The sequence below is a fragment of the Neofelis nebulosa genome, chromosome 2 (genome assembly GCF_028018385.1).
Source record: "Neofelis nebulosa isolate mNeoNeb1 chromosome 2, mNeoNeb1.pri, whole genome shotgun sequence".
Lineage (NCBI taxonomy): Eukaryota > Metazoa > Chordata > Mammalia > Carnivora > Felidae > Neofelis > Neofelis nebulosa.
This window is the reverse complement of record NC_080783.1, coordinates 221,940,109-221,956,683: the sequence shown is the minus strand read 5'-3', so window position 1 is coordinate 221,956,683 and position 16,575 is coordinate 221,940,109. Positions and strand designations below refer to the sequence as shown.

At 61.4% G+C, this 16,575-nt stretch overlaps 2 protein-coding genes and 1 long non-coding RNA gene across 4 annotated transcripts; 2 read left to right on the top strand and 1 right to left on the bottom strand.

The window, feature by feature from the left end:
* The first annotated feature begins 1,337 nt into the window (after window positions 1–1,337).
* On the top strand, window positions 1,338–5,815 carry TMEM88B (transmembrane protein 88B). The gene is made up of 2 exons (XM_058719452.1): window positions 1,338–1,897; window positions 2,862–5,815. Exons 1-2 carry the CDS (start codon window positions 1,553–1,555, stop codon window positions 3,120–3,122), a joined length of 606 nt encoding a protein of 201 aa, XP_058575435.1. The 5' UTR covers window positions 1,338–1,552; the 3' UTR covers window positions 3,123–5,815.
* Window positions 5,816–8,986: 3,171 nt separating this feature from the next.
* Window positions 8,987–11,224, bottom strand: LOC131505652 (uncharacterized). The gene is made up of 2 exons (XR_009258502.1): window positions 11,171–11,224; window positions 8,987–9,445 (listed from the first exon to the last, which is right to left on the bottom strand). It is a non-coding gene; the product is annotated as an uncharacterized LOC131505652 (long non-coding RNA).
* Window positions 10,533–16,274, top strand: VWA1 (von Willebrand factor A domain containing 1). Of its 2 annotated transcripts, XM_058719450.1 has the most exons (4): window positions 10,533–10,701; window positions 11,849–12,406; window positions 14,387–14,665; window positions 14,794–16,274. In XM_058719450.1, exons 1-4 carry the CDS (start codon window positions 10,629–10,631, stop codon window positions 15,129–15,131), a joined length of 1,248 nt encoding a protein of 415 aa, XP_058575433.1. In that variant the 5' UTR covers window positions 10,533–10,628; the 3' UTR covers window positions 15,132–16,274. The 2 variants fall into 2 exon arrangements, with proteins under 2 accessions (XP_058575433.1, XP_058575434.1); XM_058719451.1 differs by lacking the exon at window positions 14,794–16,274 and having other exon boundaries at window positions 10,536–10,701; window positions 12,244–12,406; window positions 14,387–14,516.
* The last annotated feature ends 301 nt before the right edge of the window (window positions 16,275–16,575 follow it).

Below are 16,575 nucleotides of genomic sequence, written 5' to 3'. Positions count from 1 at the left end.
GGGAGGCCTGGTGGAAAACCACATACCTCCTGAGAGCCAGATGAGCCTAGAAACTGCCTTCCCAAAGGCAGGAGTCAGTGGGAGCCAGCGGCGAGGCTGGTCCTCCCAGCTTCTGCCACCGTCCGGTCCGTCCGGAGCACTGCAGCTCATTCAGCTGTGAACTCGTGCAGGCTCGTCAGGGCCCCACACAGAGCCGTCCCTACAGAGCAGAGGCCCACATTGGCCTTCACCATCGCGTCCGCACAGCCTAGGGCAGTCCCGGTACACTGAGGGAGCTCAGCCAGTGTTGAGTTTTTACCGCGTGAGCGAATGACTGCAAGAGGGACCCGAGCAAAGGACGGAGCTGAAGAGATTAGGCAGGTACCCTCTCCACCCGAACTCTGCATCTGAACATTATCACCTGCAACATTTTTTACTCTAAATTCATTATCTGAATAAAAAAAAAAACGAGCTACCGTAAGGTTTGGGTCTGCGTGTGCCAGTGAAAACAACTAAATCGCATGCATGTTCGGCAACAGGGCTTGGCATGCGCTGCGGGGAACCTCAAGCAGCCTTCTCACAGGGACATGTCTCAGGCTTGCATTCCTTAAACCTGCGGTGCCCAGTCGCTGCCGTCTTCCCCTGTCCGCATGTGTCCGAAGGGAGTCTATGCGCTGGAAAATGTTAGAAGAAAAGTTGGACGTGATGAAGCCAACGGTGGGAGAAGGTGTGAAAGGGAAATGTTTGTGTCTGATGCTGCACACCTTGTTCATTGGGCTCACGGGTAACCTACTCGTTAGTTAGACATCAGCTAGTTACATAAGTGGGGTTTAATATGCTGAATGCTCTGCTAGGAGTTAAGAGCATTTCAGTAATACTTGGGGAAATTAGTTGGGGTTTACGGAGGAGCTGGGAATACGTCCCCCCAGTTGAAATAACAGAATATGTGCTCCCACTGTTTTCAGGATGGATGAGACTCCAACGCAAAGGATGCTGTTATTGAGCACCTACTGTGTTCTGAGTCCTACACCAAGCACCTTTTTACATGCATTGCCCACATGCCTCCTCCACAGCCCTGTGGTGTGGGCACCCAGCGTTTCCCCTGTTTTCCTGAGGCTGAGAGAGGCCAACCTCATTTGGCAATGAGGACAACCAGCAGGGACTAAGGTTGGGAAGCGGTGTGGGTGGCCACCTGTACACAGCAGTAACTGATGGGGCAGTTGTCAGAGTCAAGACCTATGAACTGAAATCTGGGGGGGGGGGGGGGGGGCGGGGAGAGTTCCAAGCAGGGAGAGGGCGGGACCAGGAGGGAGGAGGGCCCCAGTGCCAGGACAGCTGTGCAAGCCCTGCCCAGAACACACAGGAGCTGGCTGGGGACACTGACCAGAGCCGGAGCTGTAGTCGCCTGGTAGAGAGAGGCCCAGCCTGGCATTGGGGAAAACTGAGGCAGGGGTGTGGCCTTGGAGACTGATGGTCAGGGCTGGACCTACCTGGACCAGGGTGCTGTCCTCCAGCTGGGTCCGCTATGGTTGCTGGTGTCTGGGTGGGAGTCTGACCTGGGGACTTAGGGCTGATGCTGGGGGCCTCAGTCCTGCCATCTGACTACCTCCGTGAACACACCAGGCCTGTTGCCTGCGACAGCATGAGTGAACAGGAGAAGGAAATGGAGGAAGATGCGGGAGGCAGCACTTCGGACACAGCCCCCATGCTGCCGGAAAGGGTTCCTGACGGCCAGGCCTCAGCCTTGATGTCCCCACGGTGGGTAGGCCTGGTGGTTCGAGGCCTTGGGACCCTACTGCTGCCTGGCCAGGCCCTGGCTGGACTCCTGCTGCACCTGCTGCTGCCTGCAACCGTGTTCCTGCTGTCCCTTCTGCCAGCAGCTGCCATCGTGTACCTGGGATTCCTGTGCCACTCAAGGGTGAGCTAAGCCCTCCATGGGCAGGGTGGGGGCTGGCTGGGGCCCTTGGTAGCGGGGGGTCCTGCAGAAGTGCAGGGCCCTGGGGCTGTAGGTGAATATGCCCCTTTCCAGCATGGTCCCCTTGTCCCCAGAGACATATGTGCCCTTCCCTGGAAAGCCCCTTCTTCTTCCAACCCCCCCCCCCACACACACACACAGACACACACAGCAAAAGAAGGGCTTTTGTTTGTCATGGGAGGGGACAGTTCCCTCCCTTTCCCTGAGGCCTCCTAGCTTTGTACCAGGGGCCACCAGGGTCTGGACAGCTGGGCATGGTGGGAAGAGGAGGGGTTCCAGGAAGAGAAGATGAAGATATCATCAAAGTTCTCCAGTCCACCCACCGCCCCAGCCACTCACAGACCCCTCCTGCCCTGGGCTGGGTTTCCCCATGTGCAATGGGCTAAAGCTTGGTCTAAGCAAGGGGGATGTAGGCAGATGGGTTCGGTGTCCTCCTTCGGTAGGCATAAAGCAGGGGCGGAGGACTGAGCACCGGGCCACAGAAGAGAGGGTGGTACCAGCTGGTGAGAGGCACGGGTAGGGGCTCGAGGTCAGATGCCAACATAGGGAAGAGCCATGGGAGAGCAGAGAAGGGAGGAAAGTGGGGATGGGACAACCGGGGAGCAAGTCTCTGAGCCTCCCCTCAAGAGACTCCTATTTGAGCCCTTACCGCTTGGGCCCTGGATCTCCCATTCTCGACTCAAAAATGCCTGGCCACAGCCAGCCCCAGTCACCCCACTCCGCCAGACCTCAGGCCAGGCTCCCAGGCCCCACCCCTCTGGTTCGCACTGACCACCACAGGCCCCGGCGGGTCCACCTACCCCCGCCCCAGGTCATTTATCGGGCCCCGCCCCCAAGGACGGCGCGCCCCGCCCCGTCCACCTGTACCCAGGCCCCGCCCCCGCTTGACTGGTCGCCCCGCCCCCAGGTTCACCCGGCGCCCCGCCCCGCGTGCCGCGCACTGCTCTCGGACAGAGGCTCCGCGGCGCTCATCGTTCTCGGATTCCTTTCGCTGCCTCCGCTGCTCGTGCTTGCCTCGGCCGCCCGCACGCGCCTGGCCCGGCGTCTCCGCCCGCTGCTACCGCCCCCAACTTGGACCCCTGGATCCCGCCGCCACCCGGGGTCCAGCGACCGTGGGCGGGCGGGACGCTACACCGACGGGGAAGAGCAGTTCTGTGCCTGGGTGTGACCCCCCTCCCAGAGGCCTCTCCAAAGGACACGACCTCCGAATCCCGCGAGGCACCCGAACTCCTCCCCCCGTGACCCTCATAAGGCGGCCCCAGGCCGGCAAGCTCGGGGTCTGCGTCCAGGTTCCGTCCTCGGAAATCGCGGGCATACCACGGGGCTTCGTGCGCAGTGCTTCGAGTGGCCGCGAGATGGCACCTGACTTCCCGGAACCCAGGCCCGCCCTTCCCCAAGGTGTCCCCACCCCCGCAGTCCCCTCTGACGCGGAGAGGCTGGGAAGCCTGGAGAGAGGAGGGAGATGCCTCCCAGAGAAGGGGCGCATGGCCAGGCTCAGAGAAAGGTGGCCTTCCTGGCTTTTGTCACTGGCTGCCCTGGGCTCCTGCTCCCTCCCAAAGGGCAGCCCTTAGGGCCCCATGTCTGGTCGGTCAGCGGGCCTCCAGAGGGTTCCAGAAGTGGTGACACTTGCCTGGGAGGCTTCCACAACCGGCCCAAGAACACGGTTCCAGAAGCTTAGCGATGGCCAGCAGCCCCAAGGCTTGCAGGGCTCAGCCTGAGATGGCGGTCAGGGTTAGCGATTAGATAGGTGCCAGATTAAGAAAGCTGTCTGTTCTTTCTGGATAATTTTAAGGTCTTTGTGTTTTGCAATCTTTGGCATTAGCGTGTTTCTAGTCGTGGATATGTTCTTACTTGTCCATTCGGTATACACTGTGTTTCCTGTTCCTACAGATTCATATCTTTCATCAGTTCTGGAGACTTCTCAACCGTTTTCTAGGTCTCCAAGTCTGCCTCCTGGTTCATTGTACCTAGTCTTTCTGGGGACACCTTTCTGGCTTCACCTTTTCCCTTCTCCTTCCATGTCAGTTCTTCTCTTTCTGTTTCCACCTCCTGTCTCCGCTGCGTTCTGGGTGATTTCTTCATCTTCTTTCAGCTCACTAATTCACTGGTTGTGTCCCATCAACTCATCCATTCAATTTTAAGTTATTTTATTACCATATCTAAAAGTCATACTTGCTTTTTTTATTCAAATCTCATCATTTTTTATGGTATCTTCATGCATGTTCAATTTTTGGATTCCAGCTTTGCTTTAATTTCTTGAACATTTCACATACAGTTTTTAAATATTCTGTACCTAACAATTCCAATTTCTTACTTTTTGGGGGCCCAAATCTGTTATTTGTTGTTTCTGCTGATTCTCATATTGTTTCTTTGAATGTATCCTCATTTTTAACTGTCAGCTCATACCTGTAAAAATTCTTTTTTTTTTTTTTTTTTTTATGTTTGTTTGTTTTTGAGAGAGAACAGAACTCAAGCAGGGGAGGGACAGAGGAAGGGGAGACACAGAATCTGAAGCAGGCTCCAGGCTCTGAGCTGTCAGCACAGAGCCCCATGCAGGGCTTGAACTCACAAGCTGTGAGATCATAACCTGAGCTGAAATCAAGAGTTGGATGCTTACTCAGCTGAGCAACCCAGGCGTCCCGGACTCTTTGTGGTTTTTTTTAATGTTTGTTTGTTTATTTATTTATTTATTTATTTATTTTAAGTTGTGCTCTTTTTTTTTTTTTAAGGTTTATTTATTTACTTTGAGAGAGGCAAAGAGAGAGAGAGAGAGAGAAAGGGAGAATCCCAAGCAGGCTCCACACTGCCAGCACAGAGCGCAATGCAGGACTTAAACTCATGAATCATGAGATCATGACCTGAGCCAAAATCTAGAGTCAGATGCTCAATGGACTGAGCCACCCAGGCACCCTGTTTATTTATTTTTGAGAAAGAGAGAGGTAGTGGGGGAGGGGCAGAGAGAGAGAGGGAGACAGAATCTGAAGCAGGCTCCATTCTATCAGTGCAAAGCCCGGCAGAGGGCTCAAACCCTCCAAGGCCAGAGCAGGAAGTGGATGCTCAACCGACAGCCTCCCCCCCCTCTCCACCCCCGGGGGCGCACCAATGCCCGTGAAAATTCTGAGGACACACCCCTCCAGACGAGATTCCTTTTGTGAGGCATGCCCCCTCTGGGCCCTGTGAGGGTCCTGTGCAGGCTTCCATAATTGCCAGTGCAGCTCTCCTTTCCTGTGTCCAGGGACGTCCTGCTTTCCCATCTGTTTCCTTTCATCATCCTGGGTTTCTGCTCGTTACTCTTCTGTTTATTTCTTTATTTTTAGTGTTTTGAATCTGGGGGGAGCCTCAAAGATAGATACTTCCTTGTAAGCCCAGCAGTGTATTCAAAATGTTTCTTGGGGCACCTGGCTGGCTCATTTGATAGAGCACGTGAGTCTTGATTTCGGGGTTGTGAGTTCAAGCCCCATGTTGGGCATAGATACTACTTTAAAAAAAAAACGTGTTTCTTGTAATTTGTCCAGATTCTAGGGGTAGCTGAAAGGCCTTTTAAAGGATAGCATACCGTGTTGCCAGCAGGGCTCTGTGTGTGACCAGCAGGGGCAGGACTCAGATGTGCCCAAAGACCAGGGTTCAGACTACAGGCTCAGGGCTCATTCCATGGCCTTGAGCAGAGCCCGGTGTGTGGCTGGCTCAGATCCCGCAGGAGTTCTTGGGGTTTTCCGATTGTTTGCACCCAGTCAGACAGGAGCCTGGCTGGCCGCCCAGCGCCCAAGGATAGCTTCCCCTGGTCTAAGTCCGCCTTCCTTCCCCTCCTGCCCAGGGTTGGGCAGGCTCTGGCCAGGCTATGAAGACGAGGACTCTCCTGAGGATCCGCCTGGCCCCAGAGTCATCAAAACAACAGCTGGGCCTGGTGGGGCGGGGGGGGGGGGGGGGGGGGGGGGGGAGGCCTTGATGGAGAGCTCAGCTGCCCAAGCCCGAAGGGTTCCTAAGGTGTGTCCCAGCTTCCAGGCCTGCTCCCAAGGTCCTGCATGGCCTCTAGCTGGCCCCAGGGATGACCAGCCTCAGCCCCAGCTCTGCCCCACCCACTCGCAAAAGGAGCCCCTGTGAGGGGATGTAGGAGGTTAACAGAAGGGGCCTTGTGATCTGTTTTTAGAGGGCCAGTCTGGAAAGGCAAGGGCAGAGGCGCTGAGTTACTTGTGGGCCAGGCGGAGACCTCTACTTTGGGCAACACTTTTTTCCCAGGTGCCCAGGCCCCTGCCCTGTAAGAGTGTGCCTGGCTACGGGGGGCGGGGGGGGGGGAGTTTCCACAGTGCACATGCGCCTGTGTGCCAGTGTGTGCGCACGCGTCGCATGTTTGTGTACAGGTATGTGCATCCCTCTGTCTGCTTCCCCTATTACCCCAGGCGGGCACATTGTCCCATCCCCACAGGTGGTGAGATCGGCCTCTGTAAGGTTCCCGGACCTGCCCAAGGTCATATATTCAGTCACGAAGTATTTCTTCCTGGGAGCTCAGGTGTCTGCAGGCACCCCTTCAGACACTGGTGGCAGTTAGGAAGGGTCCAGGGGGAGTTGGCGGGTTCAGTCCCCCCAGCCACACAACCGGTGTAAGCCCTGCCCCCTCCCCCACCCCCCATCCCCCATCCAGGGATGTGGGGTAAGCAAAGGGTGTTGGGCAGGAATTAAGCTGGGGTGGGTGAGCTGGGTGGCGACAGATAGTGCCTGGTGCTGGCTCTGAGAGCTGAGCTCCCTCACTCTGTCCCCTGGGTCCTACCCTGACCACCGGGGAGCCCCCACCGAGGTGTTGACCCTGGTCTACCCCTCCCTACTCTCTGCTCACGAATCCAAACTGGCCTGGACTCTGCCCGTGGCTGGGGCTGGTTGCGGTCACCTCCCTGATACAGACATTTCCAGCAGGGGGAACCAAAGCTGGAGTCCCACCTCAGAAAGGGCACACCATGCAGCTCTCTGCACAGGCTAAAAACTTGGGAGTCTGGATGCCTGCCTTCCTCTCTGCCTCCCACCCCTTGTCCTTTAGGCTCTACCCGAGATGGCAGCCACCAAGGCATCCCCTTAGGTGCCTTGTATCCGTCCCCTGGCATCAACCTTGCCCCCGCACGTGCCATGGGCCCTTGCCTCCCCCATGCAAGCCCTACAACCTGCCCCACCCTTTCTGCCCCCCAGGCCCCCTCACTGCCCTGACACACACCAGTCAGCTTCTGCCCCAGGGTCTTGGCACTTCCTGTAGCTCCTGTCCATGTGGTCTGACACGGCCCTACCCTGACAGGGAAAATAAGTAGGCCTGCATCTTGCGCCAGCATGCCACTGCCTGTCCCCCCTCCAGCCCGGCAGCCCTGGGAGGACAGGGTGCCTGCATGTCCCCAGTACTGACTCTGGCTTGTGGCTGCCCCAGCTCACACCTGCTGGGTGAACTCAGAGAGGGTGGTACCCACCCCATGCCCAGGCTGCACGCCCCATGGTTGCCAGCAGGGGGACTGGGTAGGGTTCAGCCCTGGGGCCACAGAGAGCAGGCCCGGGCTCCTAGGGATTGCGACAACAGGACCTCCAGACCCTCAGGACTGATCCTTTAGTCTCGGCATGTCCCTGACCACAAACAGGCAGGTTAAGTCGAGAAGAATGTGTGGGTGGGGCAGCTGAACTTCTGGGCTCTTGCTCCCGCTCCCTCTACCCCACTTACTGTTGAAGACGGGGTCTGGGGGCCTCAGGCTTGCCCCACGCCCCCATTCCAGGACCACAGCAGCCCCTGTTCCCGTTTCTGGTGGGCACATGCATGGGTGCATATGTGAGATACAAACCCATAACGAGCAACAGCACGTAGTACCCCCCCCACCACCACCACTGGGTGAGGGTGGGGACCCACACTGCTCAGCTCCTGAGGCCCAGAGTGCCCTGGGGCTGGGGTCAGAGGCCTGGGGAGCTGCCCTTTTCCCTAGGGTCAACATGACCACAGTGAGCTAGGGACAAAAGGCCCTTCTTCTCTGCAGAGGCCTGGACTGTGCGGAGGAGGGAGTGTTCCGTGGACCCGGTGGGGGCAGGGGCAGTGCCTTCAGACAGCAGTGTGCTTGCGTTTCAGGGAACCCCCTCCACCTGCTTGTGGACCAGCAGGCCTGGTGGGCCAGCTCCGGGAAGTGATGCCCTGGGGATTTCAGACTGAGCCAAGGCTGCAGGGGCAGGGCTGCCTCAGCCACACAGGCTGCTCCTTCCCCCTGGCCCCTCGAAGTCCAGGACCAAGCAGGGGCTGGGCTTGGGGGAGGGAGCCGACGGGGCGGGGGCAGGGCCTGCTGTGTCCTGGCGGCCTCTGTCCTTTTCAACTCCGCTGGCCTCCCAGCCTGTCTTTCTTCAGAGAGGAGGTTTCCGGACAATTATATTTGTGCTTCCTCTGGCGTCTGCCTCGAGCTCAGCCCTGACCCTGACTGTTACACTCCTGGCTGACCCCCACAACTCCCTGGGGGTCCTCCATCTGTCTGTGTCCCCCCCCTTGGGAGTGCAGGACACTGGAATGAGACTTGCCATGATGCAGGCAGCAGGGGCCCTGTGGACAGTAGAGCCTCAGGGCAGAGCAGGGCCCAAGGGAGTAGAGCCGATCGGGTGGTGGGATGTGGGGGCATCTCCCAGGGGTCAGGTGTGAGCCCAGCATGAGCAGCAGGAGTGACTGTGGGCAGAGCTGAGGAGGAACTTGGCCAGGGCTGCTGGTCGAGCTCAGCCAAGGCTGGGCAGAGGCCCTGGCAGAGCAGTCCTAACACGGGGCCTCCCATCTTTCTCCCTCTGATGGAGAGGCTAGAGGGAGGAGGGCGGCTGCTTCCTCGAGGGCCTGAGTCATGGCCAAGAAGACCCGCTCAGTTTTTCCAGAAGGGACGGAAACTTCCCTGTCAGCCCAGCAGCACAGGCCGAAGCGTGACTGGGGCCCGCCTGCCATGCAGGACTTGGGGGACAAGGCGGGGAACTGCCCTGCCACAGAGCAGCCCATGGCCCAGCTCCCTGCCCCGGGCAGATGGGTGCCCAGTGAGAGGGAGAATGTACCAAGGAGCGTTTGTACATGTTAACCTGGCACCTCAACCCCAGCACCCCCGGGCCAGCTCTTGGCTGGAGCCCCAGGCCTCCTCCAGCTGCTGCGGCCTCACCATGGCCTCCGCTCACTGTCCCCTTCGGCCCCAGTCCTGGTCAGCCTCCTGTGCTTCGGGGCTGGGGGCCAGGCCAGGCCCCTCCGGGAGGCATACCCTGGACTTCAGGGGCGGGAGCCCATTGCCCCCACCACCCGCACAGGCCCAAGCGGAAGCACCGGGCAGTTTCTGGTCCCAGCAGAGTCCTGAGGCCTGTGGAGCTGAGCCAGCACCACCACTGCCAAGACTCCCTTCGAGGGGGTGGGGGCGGCGGGGACACACTTCTCGCTTGTTCCTGCCCCAGCTCCTCCAGCTTGGCTCAGCCACTTCCTTTTTTAGGCAAAGTTGGAACTCCAGCCTGTCTCACAGAGTGTCTCACCTGCCATAAAGGGAGGAAGGAAAACCATTGAGTCCCATCCGTCCTTGCTTCTGAGCATCCCCTGGGAAGGGAAAGGGAGGGGACATCCTGGCAGAGACGCCCCAGCCACCTCGGGCTGGGAGAACCTGTGCCCTCCCAGCTCCACAGACTAGTGGCTGGAAGAGGGCAGTGGTTACCCTACAGAAAGCCTTCTTAGTGGTGAGGGGCCTCATCTGGACCCTCGGCTCCTGCCCAAAAGACATTGCCCTGCCTCACCTAAGGGGAGGGAATCTGTCCTGAAGGGCTGAGTGCCTGTGGGGATGCCGCCTCCAGCCAGCCACCTCTGGTCTGGCCCAGCCAAAATCCTGGAATGCAAGGTTCCTTCCTGGCTTGCCAGTGGGTCCCTCCAGAGGTCTGGGGGCCTGCCCTTGGCCCAGCCCTGGGCCACTCATTGGGCAGAGTGTATGGGGACAGCCATAGTTCCGGCAGGGTCACCCTGGACAGGACCTGAACCAGCTCCTATGCCTCTTTCTCCAGGAAGCCAGGTGGGGTGGGGGCTCTGTGTCCCTCAAAAGGCTCCCCTTCAGGCCTCTGCCCCCCTCCCAATGCTCTGTCTCCTTTCTAAGCGTCCAGCCCCCAGCACCCATCCTTCTCTCACCCCTGGGATAAAGGTGTGGACAGGGCCTGGGGCTTGCTGGGGGGGGGGGGGGGACATTGTTCTTGGTGTCACCCCCACCCCCTCGCACCCCTGGGTTGCTCTTGGGCCTGATTTCAAGGACTCATAGCACTGTGGGGAGGTCACGGGCAGGGGCAGTGGGCCCTGGGGCTGGCCCAGCTTAGTGGCCCCCGACTCTGCTCCCGGTTGGGGGCAGGGGGCAGTGCGGAACCCCGAAACCTCCCAACCAGGAAAGAAAGCTCTGGTTTCTGTGTGTACGCACGCCCACGCGTGTGTGCCGCGGTCGCATCTGCGTGAGTGCCGCGTGACGCTTTCTGCCTGGGTCCCTCTGCGCGCACGCCTCCCGGACTCTGTGCGCCTCGGCACGCGGGGAGAGCGCTCACCGGGGGCGGGGCCTCGGGGACGGGGCCTCCCGGGGGGCGGGGGCGGGGGCGGGGGCGGGCCCGGTCTGCGCGGCGGCGCGCCCTGCAGTCCCCGAGCGAGCGAGTGGCGAACGGCAGCCGAGCGCGCCCCGTCCCGTCGCGCGCGATGCTGCCCTGGACGGCGCTCAGCCTGGCCCTGAGCCTGCGGCTGGCGCTGGCGCGGAGCGGCGCCGAACGTGGTGAGTGAGGCAGGCGGCGGGCCAGGTTCCAGCTCGGGCGGCGCCCCTGCCCCCTGCTGCCTGCGCGGGGCTGACTCTTCCCTCCCGCGGCCCGGGGCGGGGACGGCCGCAGGGGCACCCCACCCACCTGCGGCGGGCGGGCCCAGGTACCCCGAGCGGCTAGAGGAGCGTCAGGTGTTGGGGGGTAGGTTCTGAACGGGGAGGGGAAGGTGTGTGTCGGGGAGGCGGTCCCTGCCTCAGTTTTCCTCTCCTTGCAGTGACACCTAGTAGAGGGACGGTAAGAGGGCTGGAGTCGCCCTACCGGATTGGGGGAAACAGGCCACAAAGCCCAGATCAGTACCCAGACGCCCCAACTCCTGTCTGCCCTTGGCTCCCGTGGTGGAAGGGGTCCTTTTGCCCCCTGGGGTACCTGGAGGAAGAGGAAGGCCCTGTGGGTTTGGCGGCCCCTCCAGCTGCTGCAGCAGGTTACCTGCTTCCTGGGTCCAGATGGAGCAGAGGATGGGTCCAGAGGAGGGGTGACATCATCTGTAAGTGGGGTGATGACTCCAGCCTGGCCATATGGGCTGTGATCATGCTCTGTCTCCCTCATCTGCCCATCTGCCCATCTCAGCCCCCAGTGTCCCCAGCTGCTTTGTGCCACCCCCCCCCACCCCCACCCCCCCCCACTAGTTGCTTTACCGGGAGGCAGGGGTGTAGGGCTGAACTCCATCCTGGAGGCTGGTTGTCTGGAAGCCAAGCCTGAGGAAACAAGGACTGTGGCCTAGGCTTATCCACCCACACTCCCGGGGGCTGGTCCAGGACCCTCGGCTCCAGCCTGCACAGCGTCTGCTAAGGAAAGGGTGGGTGTGGAGGCTTGGAGGGGTCAGCTCTCCTTTACAGACAAGACTTGAGCCCAAAGAGGACCCAGAGAGCCCAGAGAGGTACAGAGCTAGAACCCGCTGAGACTGTGGGCCACTTGTGGGCCCAGGACCCCTTTCCCCCTTCCCCCAGGGGTGCCGCCTGCAGGACCTTTGGAGCAGGCTTTCGGGGCCTACTTGGGTAAGGGCAAGCTCCAGCTTAGGGAAAGCTCAGACCCTGGGGGTTCTGCCCTGGGTGTGGGACTGTCTGGGGGCCACCACCTGGGGCTGAACCCTCTCCTCTCCCCCAGGTCCCCCAGCATCGGCTCCCCAGGGGGACCTGCTGTTTCTGTTGGACAGCTCGGCCAGCGTGTCTCATTATGAGTTTTCCCGAGTTCGGGAGTTTTTGGGGCAGCTGGTGGCCCCACTGCCCCTGGGCCCTGGGGCTCTGCGTGCCAGCCTGGTGCACGTGGGCAGCCGCCCACACACCGAGTTCCCCTTCGGCCAGCACAGCTCAGGTGCGGCTGTCCAGGATGCCATACGTGCTGCAGCCCAGCGCATGGGCGACACCAACACTGGCCTGGCGCTGGCTTACGCCAAGGAGCAGCTGTTTGCCGAGGTGGCAGGGGCCCGGCCAGGGGTGCCCAAGGTGCTGGTGTGGGTGACAGATGGCGGCTCCAGCGACCCCGTGGGGCCCCCCATGCAGGAGCTGAAGGACCTGGGTGTTACCGTCTTCATCGTCAGTACCGGTCGTGGCAACCTCCTGGAGCTGTCAGCTGCTGCCTCGGCCCCCGCAGAGGATCACCTGCACTTTGTGGACGTGGACGACCTGCACATCATTGCCCAGGAGCTGAGGGGGTCCATTCTTGGTAGGTGGGAGGAGGCAGGGCCTGGGGGTGCCCCAGCGAGGAACCCGGAAGAGATGGGGGAGAGGGACTCGAGGGCCTGGAGCAGGGGCCAGGGCTTCGGGGACAGTGGCACTTCCTGGGGTTCGGCTGGGAGGTAACACCCATGGCTTTTCTGTGCATCCTTGGGGCACATGCTCCAGTTGTGTGCCCTGTGTGCCCCTCTGCCTGGGCTATAGTGGGACAGAGGCTCGGGCCTGAATAAACACCTCCGGGTGGGGTTCTCTGCTGACGGGCCCACCCCGACTGGGGGACCTGGAGTGGGCCGAGAGGCCAAGGAGCTGCATCTGGTGGGATGTGGTTAAGTGGAGAGGAAGAAGAGGGAGGGTCCAAGCCTGAGGACTCTGCAGATGGGCAGCCCAGGCTCCTGTACGTGTGCCAGCTCCCACCGTGCTCGGAGACGAGAAAGCCAGGTCAGGATGGGCTAGGACTGCTTCCCACAGAGCTCGGGCCCTGCTACCCTGTGGGTGGGAACAGTACAGAGGAGTTTGAGTGGGTTTGCACCATTGGTGGTTTTGGGGATTGCTGGAGAAGAGGCTGGACCAGAGAGGGCCTGCTGCAGGGGATGGCAGCTCCCCACCAATTTTCTTTTCCTTTTTTTTTTAATGTTTATTTATTTTTGAGAGACAGAGTGCGAGCAGGGGAGGGGCAGCGAGAGAGGGAGACACAGAATCTGAAGCAGGTCCCCAGCTCTGAGCAGTCAGCACAGAGCCCGACACGGGGCTCCAACTCACAAACCGCGAGACCATGACCTGAGCCGAAGTCTGACGTCCGACCTCCGGAACCCCCCAGGCGCCCCTCCCACCAACTTTCTAATGGACCCCCACCCCTACCCCCCAGCCAAACTTCACAGTGGGAGGGGCTGAGATGAAGGGCCTGGTTGCTGGCTCAGCCTGCTCTAACCACTAAAAAATGCCACTAACCCCAGGATTCTTTCTGAGTCTCAGCCTGCGGGTTAATCATCCACCAGAAACCAGGAGTTGGACTGTGGATTGGAGAAAGGTAGAGGGTCCTCCCAGAGATTTCCCCCAGGGACACCTGGCCCCTGGTGGCCCCTGAGTCAACCACTGTGGCTGAACCTGGAGGAGATAGTAAGAGGAAAGGCAAGCAGCTGGACAGGAGAAACCCAAGGCTGTAAGGCAGTTAGGCAAAAGGGTGGGGGGCTCCTGGGATAGGGGTGGGTGGGGGTCTGAGTATGGGGAATAGACAGGAGAATGAGTGCCAGGCTGACAGCTGGAGCACCCGGCATTAAAGGAGAAAGCATTAGGGTCCCAATGGGCACAACCCTGCCTCGACATTTCTCAGCCTTACATGCAAGCCATGTGGTGTCCAGCCTTACCTGCTTGCATGGTCACTCAGATGGCCATGTGGTGTCACAGGCTCGGGAGTAATGCACATTTGGGGGGCTGGCTCTGGAATTCCCCCCCCCCCCCGCTCTCCTGGAAACCAGAGGCAGGCAGTACTCTGAGCCCCGCATCCAGCTACTCCTGGAGTTGTCATATATCCACCCCTCAAGTGTCCCCCGATGGCCTCCCATCTTTTGGCTGCACCAGTGGTGCCCCTCTGCCTTGACTGTCCAGAGATGAACTGACTCCACACTGTGCCGGCCACTCGGGCTGTGGAGGGTGGTTGGTCCTCTGTTCTCAGACCCCACTTTTGAGGGGCTGACTGGGCTGGGTGGGAGGTGGCTCCTCACCCGTCTGGGTTTGCAGCTGAGGCAGGCAGGGAAGCTCCTGATGGAGTCCCAAGTTGGGGTGGCACTCTTGTCCGTACCCCAGCCCTGTCACCGGTTCGTGTATCGTTAGCACTGTTGGGGTGGCCGACCCTGGCCTGGGGCTCTCCAGCGCTCCTGTTTCCCACATCTCCCAGGCCGGTCTTCCCTGAGTCGGCAGTCAGGGCCCCAGCCCGGGCGCGGGGAGGTCTGACCTTCTGCACCACCCGCAGACGCCATGCAGCCACAGCAGCTCCGTGCCTCTGAGGTCACGTCCAGCAGCTTCCGCCTGGCCTGGCCGCCCCTGCTGACCGCAGACTCCGGCTACTACGTGTTGGAGCTGACGCCCAGCGCCAAGCCGGGGAACGTGCGTCGCCAGCAGCTGCCGGGGAACGCCACGGGCTGGGCCTGGGTCAGCCTCGACCCCGACACGGACTACGACGTGGAGCTGGTGCCCGAGTCCAACGTGCACCTCGTGAGGCCGCAGTACCTGCGGGTGCACACGCTGCCGGGTGAGCTCGAGGCGGAGGGCCGGCCAGGCCGGGCGGGCGACGGGGAGGGGGCGCCGGGCCGGGCCGAGGTCCCGCCCCCACCCCACTCACGCGCGCTTCCCCTCCCCCCCCCCCCCCCCCCCCCGCAGAGGAGGCCGGGCCAGAGCGCATCGTCATCTCGCACGCCAGGCCGCGCAGCCTGCGGGTGAGCTGGGCCCCGGCGCTGGGCCCGGCCGCCGTGCTCGGCTACCACGTGCAGTTCGGACCGCTGCTGGGCGGCGCGGCGCAGCGCGTGGAGGTGCCCGCGGGCCGCAACAGCACCACGCTGCAGGGCCTGGCGCCCGGCACCGCCTACCTGGTGACCGTCGCGGCAGCTTTCCGCTCGGGCCGCGAGAGGGCGCTGTCGGCCAAGGCCTGCACGCCCGACGGCGAGCGCAGCCGCGCTCCGCGCCCCCAGCCGCCGGGGGCCGGGGGCAGGGAGCCGTGAGCCCGCCGCCCCGCCCACCCGAGGGCCCCCTTCTCCCGAACCCGGCCGGGGAGGCGCCCACCGCCGATAGCAGGGCCTTGCCCCGCGGCGACTCCGCGCGAACCCCCCCACCCAGAACTCTCCCGCGGCGGAGGGCTCCCTGCTCGGGGCGTCTGCCTTCTAGGACGCAGGCCTCGCCCGACTCCCCCGCCTGACCCTCTCTCTGCTGCAGCTCTGGCAGCAGCTCGTGCCATCGCGACCCCCTGCCCGGGCCCAGACCTGGGTACACGGTGCCGTCCTTTGGGCAGGAATTAGCAGCAAGACGGACAGGGAGTCTGGGGCGGGCTGAGAACATCAGATACAGGACTGGCCGTGGGCCCAGGACAGGAGGTGGCCGAGAGGAGCGGCTAGACCTCTCGCTTGTGTGAAGGCCCAGTCCCTCTGGTGGCGGAGGCCCGGCATCCGTTTGAGAGGGCTTGGTCCAGTTGGCCGCTCTGACTTCCTGCGGCTACTCAGGTCCTAGATGTTGGTAGAGGGCGGAAGGATGAAGGGCAGGAGCGGGCTCTGGCCGAGTCCCAAAGCCTTCCTGGAGGGGACAGGGTCTGGAAAGGGGCAGGGAGGAGTGGTGGCAGGTTGCCGGTGTGGTCAGCAGCTGGGTTAGCAGAATGGTGGTCTTTATCAGGGCATTCAGTTGGCCTGAGAGGCAGTGCCTGCTGGGGACAGTGACCTTGCCTTCCTGCCCAGGACCCTGCTGGGTCCAGCTACAGCCACCGGGGTGAGGATGGCTGCTTTCTGGAAGAACAAGATCGGATCCTGGCATTCAGGACCCTGGAGACAGGAGGGCTCCTTGCCCCAGCAAGCCCCAAGTCTGGCACTCATAGGGAGCCTCCCTTACTTCTGGGTAGGGCACTGCCATGCTGGGGGCAGGGACAAACAAGGTTTCCCTGGGTGGGTTCACCCCAACGATTCTCTACAGCATCTTCTGACTCCTGCGTCCTCACTACCGCTATCCTGGGGCCACCAGACAAGTCCTAAGGGCGTAGCTGCTGTCCTTCAGCCCCACAAAGGCATGAGCTCCTCTGCCTGCACCAACTCAGTGCTCACTTCGCCTCTTCCCCACTAACAACCCAGACTGTAAAATAGAGTAAATCAGATGTAAACTGAGCCTCGCGGTCTCCTCGGTGCGCTTTACTCCCTGTCAGAACACTCCAGCCCTGAAAATGCTCTCAGACGGAGGGCCAGTGTTTTGTGGCTGGTGCTGGGGGAAGAGGAGGGGAGCCGAGCCCCCTCGGCTCTGAGACGCAGAACACCGTGCCACGTACACCTCCTCTTCGGGGAGCTCTGGCGGCTTCCGTGGGCGGGGACTGCGGCGTCTGGAGCTGAACGGCCCGGACAGGGACCGGGTGCTGCCGCACTGCCCCCTCACTACAGCCTTCGGACCCGGGTGGGGGCCGGGGCCGTGGCG

Coding starts and splice junctions, on each gene's coding strand:
- TMEM88B (XM_058719452.1), top strand. CDS start 1,553: ATGCTGGGGGCCTCAGTCCTGCCATCTGACTACCTCCGTGAACACACC. Junction 1,898..2,861: donor GATTCCTGTGCCACTCAAGG/GTGAGCTAAGCC, acceptor CCCCGCCCCCAG/GTTCACCCGGCGCCCCGCCC.
- VWA1 (XM_058719450.1), top strand. CDS start 10,629: ATGCTGCCCTGGACGGCGCTCAGCCTGGCCCTGAGCCTGCGGCTGGCG. Junction 10,702..11,848: donor GCGGAGCGGCGCCGAACGTG/GTGAGTGAGGCA, acceptor CCTCTCCCCCAG/GTCCCCCAGCATCGGCTCCC. Junction 14,666..14,793: donor GCGGGTGCACACGCTGCCGG/GTGAGCTCGAGG, acceptor CCCCCCCCGCAG/AGGAGGCCGGGCCAGAGCGC.